Genomic DNA, 12,280 nt, shown 5'->3' on the forward strand with positions numbered 1-12,280 from the left:
CTATCTCCCCGACTCTTTTTTGAGGGGAGTGAAATAGACTATGGGTATTGTTGAATTTCATCCAAGTTTAAGTTCTGATTAGAAGCTGCAGTCCATTCCACCTCTTCCCAGCAGGAGAAAAGATGACAGCAAACAGGATTGGGGGCTTTAGTTTTTTTTTATAAGAGAGGAACTGGTGGGTGGCTCATCTGTGACTATCTGGGAACTGTGAATCCATGTCCCCAGAGGTAGGCGTGGAAAGAATAGGAGTTGCTCCTTTGAAGGAAGACCTTCAAAGGAGGTTTTTGACTTTAGGTTTCTTCTATGACATCACCCCTTCGGGGGCCAAGCGGATTCACAGAGTGGTCACAGCCCACGGGGGTCTGAGCATCTTCCGGGTAGAGGTCCCGGGAGGTGCTCTGATGGCAGGCAGCCAAGTCCCTGGGCTCTTCTCAGATGTGCCTTTTCTCCTTCATCTGGGCTGAGTATCATTCTCCCCTGAAACCAGTGGGTATGCTCAGAGCAATGCTGTTTTGATTTGCTCTTCCGAAATCAAAGCGTATTGATATCACAACTGTTTTGGGAGGAGAATTTTTTTCCCTGACCCAGTGAACTGCTTTCAGGCAGAGCTGGTGGTGTTTGCATACCTGCATGCTGTTGGCTCTGCCAGCTCAGACATTGCCCGTGGCAGGGAGGACTGGTGGAGGGTACAGGGCAAGTCAGCAAGACTGGGGTTGCCTCCTCCCCTGCTGCAGGATTATACCTTTCTACCAGGCGCTTCCTCCACCAAATTCAACGTATCCTGCAAATGCTTATTGAGCATGTTACGTGTGCCGAGCCTTCCTAGGTGCTGGGACGAGCAGGGATGCGGTCCTTGCCATCATGGTGCTTATACCCTGCTGGGGGCACAAAATCAATCCATGAAAAAGGAGCAAGTCAGAACCTGCAAGAATAAGTAATGTGGTACCGACTGTGGGTTTGTAATTCAGTCAGGAGCCCCCAGGGAGGATTACAACATTTGGAGGAACTTGCGGAGGAGACTGGCACTTGAGCAGGGCTTTGAAGGCGAGAGGAATAAGGAAGGTAGAGGGAAATTCTTTGCCAGCAAGAGTAGTCACGAGGGTAAAGGCGTGAGGGTGAGACTCAGCTTGATGTGGGGATAGCAGGTCGAAGAGGAGCACAGCCTAACACAGGGTGCCGTGTGCGGGTCACAGCAGGCAGAGGGACAGGGGCAGGAGACTTCCACTCCCCTCTGCCACTTTCTTACCCTGTCACTGAACCTCTCCGGCGCCTCAGCCCCCTCATCAGTAAAATGAGGCATCGTCACCTGCCTGGTGACTTCGCAGATGGCCGTGAGCGTGACACAAAACCATGCGTGTGTGAGCACTTTGTAAAGTGTGGGGGCTGGGGGGGGGGCGGGATCTGCAGCACTGGGCGGTGACGTTATCGTAGGACTCCTTTGGTGTGATGAGTAGTTACCAGGAACCGGCAGGGGGAAGACAGGGTGGAGGGTGATGTCAGGGATAGGCAGGCAGAAGGTAGGACTTTGCAACTTGTTAGGCTGGAGTTTATTTTGGGGCGAGCACCAAATTTAAATTTTCATTTTGTTTCTCTGACCAGCTAAACTTGCAGAGAAATTTGGGGACAGGGAGCTAGGTATCAAGCTGCTTTACTTTTGTGCTCTGATGTTGACACACTCACTCTCGCTCTCTCATCTTGTGCACTTAAACCAAGGACATAATACGTGGCCAATCCTGGGCTCATTTAGTGTGTGAAGCAAGACTGAGGGGCGTTGGAGCCTTTCCTTTTGAGTGCGGCGGGTCGTAGGGTTAAAACTCGAGAAGATGGAGGCAGGTAGTGAACACAGCTCAGCCTCGGCAGGTCTGAGTCAAGAGTTCCTGATTTAAAGATCCTTCTCTTAAGTAGCCCAGCATGTGTTTCTCCCATTCCGTAGCTGGGGCAGCCTGTTGAGGCTGCTCTGAACCACTTGCAAGAGGAAAGTGGTGGCTGCAGTTAGTGACCGAGCCTTTGGTTCCCAGATGCCAGCTGGCTCATGCAGGCAAGAGCGTCTTACTTCAGGGTCTCGGCAACACCGGGGGGCTAGCCGTCTTGCCTCCACTGGACAGAGGGCTGGGGGTTAGATTAGGACTCTCCTTATTCCCCTGTCCTTGGGTCTCATTTGTGGCAGAGGCTGGAGAATTGTGGCTCTTCCCTGCCAGCCCTGGCCTCCAGGCATGCACACAACTCTGCTCAGTTCTCCTGTGGGGGCGCTGTGCTGAGCACTGTTGGGAACGTGGATGTGCAGGCCCTGCAGCTGCTGCCTGGAGAAGCCGGCCGAGGGCTCGTGGGGAAAACACGGCTGATTCCAGGGAGGGGAATCGGAAGACAACAACTGGGTGATGGAGCAGACTTTTGAGTGGGACTTGACCGATGGCAGGACTTGGACCAGCAGAAATAGAGTGACAGTCTTGCCGAGCAAAGGCCCAGTAGCAGGAAGACACTGGGCACATTGGAGACTCACGGCCTGGGGCTGCTGGACTATAGGTTTTGAGAGTGGTGTCTTCAGAGACGGGGTTGAAAACGGTGGCTGGAACCAGATCATGGGGCCACTGGACTTTGTCCTCTCTGAAATGATGAGCCCCTGAGAGTTGAACAAGAGCAGGTGTGGTCAGGGCTGAATGTAGGGAGATGACGCTGGCACCAGCTGGCTCTGGGCCAGGAGGGAGAGGACAGGGACAAAGGGATCAGGGCAAATTCCCCAGGGGACAGTCTTTTGCCTACCTATTCCTCTTACTTTAGATATCATTGCCTCCGTAAAGCCCCCTGTGTCCCCACGCCTGTCCTGCCCCGGGCAGGGTTAGGAGCCCTTGCCCTATGCCCCGTTTCCCCTTCAGGACTGCAAGAACTATGTTTTTGTGGTTTTGAGGCACCAAGTTACAGCAGTCACAGGACACCAGTACAGAGAGCAAGGAAGGAGTCGGAGACTGTTGGAAGTCTGGAGCTGGAGCAACTGGAGGCGGGTGATGCACGTAACCTGCGCGGGGGGAAAGGCAGCTGTGTTGAGCTTCAGACTCCGTGTTCAATTCAGAGTGCCACCGGGACACTGTTAAAGCCGTGGCCAGGCAGTGCTGGCAGTGCCCTGGGAACAAGAGCTGCCTGTGTCCACAAGACTGGCAGGATTGCCATGGGGCCTTTGGTGACATCTAAACTCAGCAACCCAAGAAGAAAGACAGACACGAGCAGCCCCATTTGCACCCTCCCAGGTCTGCCTCAGACTTTATTCCCAGTGACCAGTTGGAAGATTTCATCAGAAACCAAAGAACTGTGCTTTCTTTCCTTTCTTTTTTTTTAAGAAATGCATTTGGCTGCAGCAGTTGGTGTCCCTGCCTCCTGTAATGAGTTGGGCTGGGAGAGTCCTTGAACAGAGACTGAGTTTGAACTGATCAATGGCATTTGGGGGTTGGAAAATTGCTCAGGAGCCAGCTAATTTATAATGTCATATGGGCTAGACGAGAAGACTCGGGAGGATAGGCTGTCTCTTGGCTTTTTAGTTCTCTTTTTGAAAAAGAGAAGAGAAAGCAAGGTGCCACGCTTGGCTGTTCAGCCTTCAGAGATGAACTCTGTCCCCACTGGACCATTGGGACACTGGGGTCATTTCTTCCCCTGCGTCCCCTTTCTTCCAAAGACCTCTCGGCCACACCGTGGGTTGGCAGCACGTGCCGCCGCTCCGTATCCTCTGTCCTTTCCCCCTCCGGATGCCGGCCCTGCAGTGCCGAGCCTGGCTCTAACTAATCTGCAGAGGACACCTGTTCCTTAATTAGCCCCAGCTTGTGCTGCGTCTCTTGGTCTGGGCTCCCTCTGATGCATGAGCGAGCGGCCCCGTGCAAGAGCTGCTGTTTGGCGGTCTGCGAGCGTTTGCACCACCCTGCACCTTCCTGGGTGGTGCGGTCGATCTGTGCTCCTGAGCATTAAAAGAAAAAGAAACCACATCCCAGCTGCCGTCCAGACATGGATGTCACGGCTATTGGCCAGATCTTCCAAAAGAGCCTTTTCCCACCAATTCCTGCTCTGAGGATAGACCTGCTGTCCCTAGCACTGGATGTGAGAGTGCCAAGTGGACGTGGACCCTCATTCTGAGCCCCCCTAGACTCATATTCCCCATCACTCAGTTGGCACCTTGTATACACTTCTCACTCTACCTTTTTGAGATGTGTCCGTATGCTTGGTCTCTTTAAAGAGAAGAGAGATGCCATCAGCGAGTGGGGATCCCATCCTACAGGATTTTATGGAACGGGGCCTCATGTGTAATAGGATCTTAATAAACATGTGCCAAGGAAGAGGATGAAGATGGATTCAGCATCTGAGAAAGGGTTCCTGGAGGAAAGGACCCGTGCAGACTGTAGTAGCAGAATTCCCTGCCTGCCTTTCGGGCTGGTTCTGCTATCTCCCTGTTTCCACATAGTGGAACATTTTAAAAACCAGTCTTTAGGCTTCAGAGATCTGACCTCCCACATAAGCCACCCCCAAGAAAATTTCCAGCACCCACAGAGTTGGAGTACCGTGTTTTCCGTGAGACTCATCTCAGGTCGGAGGTGAAACGCCTCAACACCAGGCCCCCGGGCACACCAGGAGTCCAGTTTTCAGCAGGCCACGGTTGTTTGGAAACATTTGCGGCAAGTGGCTTTGTGTTTATTCTTCCGCATGACATCTCCCTCTGCCATCCTTCAAAAGAGAAATTCATCAGTGGAAAGTTTCCCTGAAGTGGTAATTTTCCTAAATGACTTGCTGGTGGTGCTGCATACAGACTTTCCCTCAAAGAGTTGGTGATTCTGTACCTTACTGTGTCCCCGGCCCCTCTCCCTGGGCCTGAGGGGGGCCAGCGAGGGCTGCCCGTTTCTTTTGCCAGGAGAGTCCCTTTCCTGTGCCTCCCCAGCCACCCCTAAGCCTGATGGAAACGCTTCTCCTCCCCCCTCTCCTGAATGGAAGCAGGGCTGATTCTAGGCCCCCAGCAGAAAGCTCTTCCTTCCAGAAGTCTCCCAGGCCTGGTGACTGCCAAGAGGCCTTATTCACCCCAGCTAATTAGAGCCTTTTCCTTAAGCGGCACTTTAGTCTTTCATGTCATTCGTTCTCACAGTGATAATGGACTTGGATAAGAGGTCACAGCTTCTCCCACATCCTGCTCTCCTTGCGGATGGGGGCGGGGGAGGTCCCGCCTGCCTGTCATGGGGGAGCCAGGGAGCCAGGGACTGGCCGCCAGGCTGAGCAGCTGTGATGTATTCACCCAGATCACAGGGCCAGGCCCAACTCCCCAAAGTGGGCCCCGCTCCCCACACTCGGGCTTCCACGAGCGTCTGCTCATCTCTGGTGAGTGTCATTAGCATTAACGTGATAAAATGGCACAGTGGAAATGTTAATAAGGTCTGATGCCTCTGCTGCTGCCGAGTGGCAGATTGGAAATCGTACCATCATTGTAACTCCAACCAGCAGCTTTTAATTCCTCTGCTCCCTGAGCAGCCGATTTGGCATGGAAATCCTAACCTTCCCCAGCTCCCAGCCCCCGTCTCTGCTGTGCCACGTTTACCCCCAAAGAGGGTTCAAATTTCCCAGAGATCAGTTTTCTAAGATGGGGTTTGAACTCCTTTTTTTTAAAGTATTTTTTTGAGGTCATATTGGCTTATAACATTGTGTAAACTTCAGGTGTACATTATTATATATCAGTTTCCGTATAGACTGCATCGTGCTCACCACCAATTGTCTAGTTTTTATCCATCATACACATGTGCCCCTTTATCCCTTTCACCCTCCCCCCCACCCCCTTCCCTACTGGTAACCACTAATCTGTTCTCTTTTTTTTTTTAATAGTTTTTTTGTTTGTTTTTTTGGGTTTTTTAAGGTGAGGAAGATTGTCCCTGAGCTAACATCCGTGCCCATCTTCCTCATTTTGTATGTGGGATGCCGCCACAGTATGGCTTGATGAGCGGTGCATAGGTCCACGCCCAGGATCTGAACCTGCGAACCCCGGGCCGCCCACAGCAGAGCATGTGAACTTAACCACTACACCACCAGGCTGGCCCCCTCTCCTTTTTTTTTTTTTTTTTAAGTAAACATTCGCTTTCCCCTGTTCTCCAAAGAGGAAGAGAACCCAGGGGACCAATGCCAGCAGGCACCCACTTCTCTGGCTGGACCTCTCCCCCACCCCCAAACTTCTCCACTCCCAGTTTTCCTGGATGTGCCCCCTTCTCTTGGTCCTGGATACTTCTCTGAGAGGTTTGCACTGGAAGCCACTGGCTTTGGTTCTCCGGGCTTCCCTTCTCTTTAGGTTAAAAACATTTCTGATTAATGACCTCCTGATTAATGCTTCCCTCTGAACGCTTCAGAACCTCTCCCTTGTGCTGCATTGTCAGGGTGCCCGCATCCCCTCCTCCCTGTGTCTTTTCTTCCCAGTAAATCGTGAGGGCCCAAGGTGTGCCTGGTTTTTCTTTCAGATCCTTATCTTCCTGCCCTCTCTCACCCATTCCATGCTCGTGCCCAGCTCAGTGCCCACCCTTGCATCCTCAGTCAGTGCTTGCTGAAGAGAAGAGAAGCAAGTGGGCAGTGTCCCTAGGATGTGGCCTGGGTCTGGCCTAGAAAGTAGGCTCAGGACAGTAGGTGTGAGGAAGGGCAGAGAAGCACAGCTCTGGATTTCTTTTGCACCCCAGGCTGTGAGAACTGAGCAGGTGATGCCGTTTGACCCCAGGGAGCCTCTGCTGGTTCAGATGCATAACTGGGTTAGGACCAGCATGGCCAGGGGCTGCGTGAACAGTGTGTCCTCCCCATACACATGGTGTGCCTCATGCAGCCCATCCTCTGCATCCCCCCTTACTCTTATTTTCGTCACCCAGGCTGTCTTTACTCTCCTCCTTGGACCCTTCACCTTCTTTGACGTCCAGAAGACCAAGTACCTGCAGATCCTGACCTCCCTGATGAGATGGATAGGTGAGTCTGAGAAACATCTCGTGTCTCTGCCCTTTCTCCCCTCGTCCCTTCCTTAATCTTTCCTGAGATGGCTGTACAAGGAGGCAGGTGCTCTGCCTACCTTTCTACTGGTGGGGAAATTTAGTATCAAAAACAATAGTGACTTGAGGTCACATAGTGTGGATGGAGCTGGGGCTGGGCAGGGACTGCTGATTCCAGAGCCAGCCTTTTTCACACACCTGCACTGGGTCCCTACCGGCGCACAGGCTGGGCCTGGGCTCTTGAGGGTCTGGGTCAGGCTCTGCCCACTTCAGGGCACATGAGCAGCGTCATTCTGCCTTTTCATAGGTACACTGTGCATAAAACCTAAAAACCCAGCAGGCCATGGCAGCCACCTCTGCGTTCCTGGCCACCAAGCTGTGAAAAGGCACCCCATCCACAGTGCCTTCTAACTGACTGATGCCCCGCTAAGCAAGAGCACCACTGTCCTCAGGGAGTTTGGAGGGAACTCCTTCATTCTACCACACCATCCCACCTGGAAGGGCCTGGCTGCTGACCCACCTGGACCCAGGACGGGAGGGTGTGGGGTCCCTGCCACCCCTGTCAGCCAGCACATGCTCTGGGATCAGTTGCCCGCTTGTTTTGGTCTAAAAGCAAAGAGCACTGTTGCTGTTCTGGTTGAGGGGCCTGGCAGAGTGGGTCTGCCCAGCCTCCAGGACCCTCCAGGGCTGCTCCCCACGACCTCACCTGCCCCTTGGCACACAGGTCCCAGAGGAACCCAAGGTTAGAACTCCTCCTCCCTGTTGCTGCTCCCCAGTTCCCTTTCCCACTGCATTCACTCCTCATTGGGACTCGGGGTGCATGCTGCTCCTCATTCTATGCCAGCACTCAGCACTGGATCACGAAGAGCTCAGGACAGTTTCTGATCCAAATGATTTCTGGCAATTTTGGCGCCTCCAGTCCCCCCTTCCCTGCACTCAGGCTTCCAAGATCCCAGCATAAGGTGACACCACATCACGGAAGTCCTGGCATCTTCAGTTGGAAGGGACCGGGGCAGTCACCCGGCCCAGCCCCTGGCCCTGCAGGGGTAGGCTCTGCAGCATGTGGATGGGACGGCCTTCACCCAGGAGCTCACAACCGGGGAATTCTCCCACTCTGAGGGGATGTTTGTCAGTGCTGGGAAGTTCTGCCTTGTCTTGAGCCAAACTTGCCAGCTTGTAACTTCTTCCCACTCTTGGTCCTTCCTTGCAGGGGAATGAGCAGCACTGAGTTGTCTGGTGTGTGCACTTTGGGGCTTAGCAACTTGATGAGCCTGTCCTTCATCATCCAGCTGAGACAAGGGAGCGGGAGGCCACCTGTCCCATACCTGGATGGGGCAGGATTTCTTATCTACCCCATTCAGTTGGTCTGATCCTATGCTCACCTGCAGGGTGCTGTTCTCAGATTTCATTCACAAACTCCAAAGCCCTGGGTTAAATTAACGTAACTACCTTGGAAAAAATGAGACCTTGTCATAGAATATGAGGATCGCATAGCTCCAAGGATAGGGTGTTGGGATGGAGCCTCCTTAGGTGCCGGGAGGGATTGTTTCCAAACATTGGGATCAGCAAGGATCAGAATCACTGACCGTCCAACCTTTTCCTGCTTCTAAGAAGTATTTGAAAGACCTAGTGATCTTCAGAAGGAGTTTTCCCGGTAAAGCGGTATTTGGAGGAAAATGTTCTTCCTCGCTTCCCTGGGCCAACTCTGTTGTCCCAGCTCCTCTTCTCCCTGCAACCAGGTCCCAAAGTCCTGAAAGTCCGGCCCCGCCCCACTCGGGATTGGCCATCCTTGGCCTGCTGCATCAACAGTGAGAAGGGGCTCCTGTTCCCTTTCCCTCGTGTGGAGGGTAGGAGCAGGGTGGGGGGACGCCCGTGCGTTAGCTGGCGTGATGCATTCCCATGTCAGCCCGCGAGGGGACGGCCGCCCGGATAATGACAGTTAATAGCTTCCGTAGCACTCCGGTGCCTATTGAGCGTGACAAAGTCCTCTCTCTGTCTGGTGAGCAATATATTCGTTGAAAGGGGGAAGATAGGGAGGAGGGGAGGCTAACGGTCAGTGAAGAGCGATTGCCTTGGTACAGCACACGAGGCGCCCCCAGACTCGGGCAGACTCAGCTCCCACCTGCAGAGGAGGCACTTTGCAGCTTCCATTGCTGGCAGGCCCTGGGGGCCTCCAAGATGTCCCAGAACGGCCCTTACCTCCTTTCCGTTCTGCTGCTGGAGTCCTCCGCTCCCCCTGAACGAGGCTCACAGAGTGAAATTGGCGGCTCAGTTGCTTTAGAAAATCCATTGCTCTTTCCCACGGCGGCAGGCTGCCCCAGCCCCTCATGACCCTGTTCTGCCTCTCCTTCTCCCAACCAGAGCCCCCTCCCATGGAGCAGCAAGGTGGCTGCTAGTTAGCCCCAGGGACTGCAGTGGGAATCATCCTGGTCTCCCACCCGGAGGCAGCCCTTTGGTGCGGCCAAGCGAGGCGGCAGTGGCCTTGAGAGAGTTGCTTGGCAGCAGAGAAGTCAGGAGGTAGAGACCAGCCGTGAAGGTCATCCACACTCGTGTTTGGTGGTGACATTGTCGTCTTGTCATCATTGTCTCTGCAAGCCTCTGCAAGCCGTTTACCTCTTTCCTCTCTTTGATCTGGGAGATAATCAAATGGCGGTAGCCTCTCCGAGAACCTTTTCTCCAGAGTGCCACTGTGTGACACTGGTGACAGCACAGGCAGTCATTTTTCTCCGTGAAAGACTCAGACCTCTGGGCTTGAAAAGTAAATCTCTCTGTGACACAAAGCCCTCACAAGTGAAAGAAAAATTGCACAGTAAACTCTAAGATGTAGCCGAGCCGAGGGATCAATTCCCAGCCAGGAGCAGTGGAGCCACCTGGGCATCTTTCTTCATGGATCTGGTGGAAGGCGTTTCCCTCATGCTGACCCCAGGTAGCAGCATGGTCTCAGGAAGAAGGAAGGGAACGGAGGTCGTGGGATTCCCGGGAGCCGCCACGCACCACCAAAGAGGCAGCCCTGCTATGGGAGGGACCAAGCTCTGCCCCCTGGCTGTTTCCAGGCCGTCCGACGGGGTCTCTCCTCTGGCCCAAGCTGACCCCAAATGATTTTTCTAGAACTCCTCCAAAGACAGTGAGCACCAAAGCCCGTTTGTCCTCTCAAGTCTGCGCCAAGTTGTCATTTTGCAGCACACTCCCTTTTCATTTTGCTTCGGAAAAGCAGTTGTACGGCCGTGTCCCCCGTGGCCCTTCCTCCCTCCCCGCACTCCTGCACACCCTGCCTCTCCCGTCTCCCCAGATGAGGGACCACACTGTCCAAGAGAGCTGAGTGGGGAGCTCGGGGTGGCAATAAGCTGGCTTGGGTTCTAGAAAGACAAAAGGGAAGAATGAGCACCAAAGGGACTGGAAAATCATAAATAAATGTGCTGAGCTGGAAACTTTCTTGTGCTTAATGAGGAATTTGTTCTGCCATCTGTTGAAATGAGGCCGAGGAGGACTGCAGGAGCCCGGCCCTGAGCAGGCCCCGAGCTCAGACGAGCTGAGAAGCCTTCAGGCCGGGTCGTCGGGGGCTTTCGCTGTGCGCTCCTCCAGTTCATTAGCCCCAGAAGCCCCTCATGCTGCCAGAACAAGATTTAAAGGGTTGGATGGCCTTTGCAAATAGCCACTTGTCCAGGAAAATGTCAGAACATGTATGACAGGTGCCAACACTGATTGATTTCTTTTGCTCCCCAAATAAGTTCTGAGGAGACCAGGCTGGTCAGTTTGGGAGACCCGGATTGCAAATGCCTCTGAATTCACATGTGCAAGGACGGCCTCCAGCTGCCATCCCAGCGTGTGAGACTGTTGTTCCGGCCTTAGCAGACTTCCTGACCAGGCCCCTGTGCCGTCCAGTCGCTTGCCCCAGGGCAGCTGCTTTAGATCAGCCGGCCGCAGGGTCTGGAGCCCACAGCTTCGGCTCTGGCCCAGGTGCTACCCCTGCTGGCTGCTCACACCATCCTACATCCTCCCATTGTTCCCTTCAGTGCGGGTCAAGTGGTGTGCACTCCCAAGGTGCCCCCACAGGCCAAGCCTGCCTCAGGCAGGCTCCTTGTCTGGCAGTGGCAAAGGCTAGACTGCCCTCATGGAGCAGCCGTGAGGATAAAATAGGATCGTGTAGAAAGTGCTGTTAGCACAGTGCCTGGCACTGGGTCAGCATTCAGATATCAGCCGCAACCTGCATCCCCGCCATCATCATCTCTGTCAGCTGATGCATCCCGGGAGTAGCGTCAGAGTGCGCCTCCCTTGGGGCTGGCCAAAAGATCAGGGACATGGCTGAAGCCACCTCCAGGAGGAGCTGTGGCGCTGGATGTCCCCCCGTGAGGTCTTGAAGCGTCTGTGGTTGGCAGCCTCCTCTCTGCCCCATCTCAGCACTGGTCCCCAGTGCACACCGGGTGGGGAGCCTTCCCTACAGCCCTGCAGCCTCCACCCCCACCGCCACCGCCTTCGAGGAAGCTTGAGCCTGAGACGAATGAGCAGCAGACCCACCTCACAGAGAGGCCAGGGCTTCCTCTTTAGCTCCTAGCTGTCTCTCTGCCAGCGGTCGGTAGACCAGGGACACTTAGGAGAGATGCAGCCAAAAGTGCTGTCCTTTGTGCCACAGGTCCAGCAGCTGTGGCCTCAGAGTCCGAGCCCTAAGCCGCTAAACCGATGACCGTAGACTGTTCGCACCTGGGCTGCCTGGCAGGGCACTCTTGGGCTGGAAGGGGCCATGGCAGCATCATTACTTCACTCCCATTACCAACTTCCCCCGGCAGACGCCTCCCACTTGGGAACACGAACAGCTGGCTCAGCTGAGGGCACCCCATTTGGTGTTATTAAAAAACCGATTCTTTCTAATAAAGACTGCTCTGGAGCGCAGCAGCCCTCCTCAGTCTGGGTTGTCGAGAGCCCACAGGCCTCCCTTTGCTCTGATTGTATATTCAGAGCAGCCACTGCGCACATTATTCCGGTCTCTGTGCTCCCCGCAAAGTGGGTCAGGCGCCGTCCTCTCCAAGCGTTCGTGGATAAACTTGAGCCTGCCTCCTAAAGTTTCTCAGTCCTGCTTTCCCCGCTCAGCCCCGGCAAGTGCCCCAGATTTGTCTTCCAGACCGAGCCAGCAGGGAGAGGTGGGACTCAGCGGTGGTAGCCCGAGAAGCAGAAGGTCCCCGGGAGGAGACCATCACCTGGGAACATAAGGGCTTTCTGGTTTTACATGTCCCCAGAATTATCTGTGGCCACTTGGCTGACTCCCCCGCAGATCCGTGACTGATCTCAGTCCAGTGTCTCTTGGTGGGACT

General features: G+C 54.3%; 1 protein-coding gene across 3 annotated transcripts in view; it reads left to right on the forward strand.

Moving 5' to 3' along the window:
• Window positions 1–12,280, forward strand: part of SLC38A12 (solute carrier family 38 member 12) — a 61,367-nt gene that overhangs the window by 34,101 nt on the left and 14,986 nt on the right. For all 3 annotated transcript variants that reach the window (XM_004432723.3, XM_014789229.2, XM_087441540.1), the window contains one exon: window positions 6,861–6,954. In XM_004432723.3, coding sequence (XP_004432780.1) covers window positions 6,861–6,954 — 94 coding nt within the window. The remainder of the gene's footprint in view (window positions 1–6,860; window positions 6,955–12,280) is intronic.

Source organism: Ceratotherium simum, chromosome 16, assembly GCF_057802395.1.
Source record: "Ceratotherium simum simum isolate JZ-2026a chromosome 16, ASM5780239v1, whole genome shotgun sequence".
Taxonomy (NCBI): Eukaryota; Metazoa; Chordata; class Mammalia; order Perissodactyla; family Rhinocerotidae; genus Ceratotherium; species Ceratotherium simum.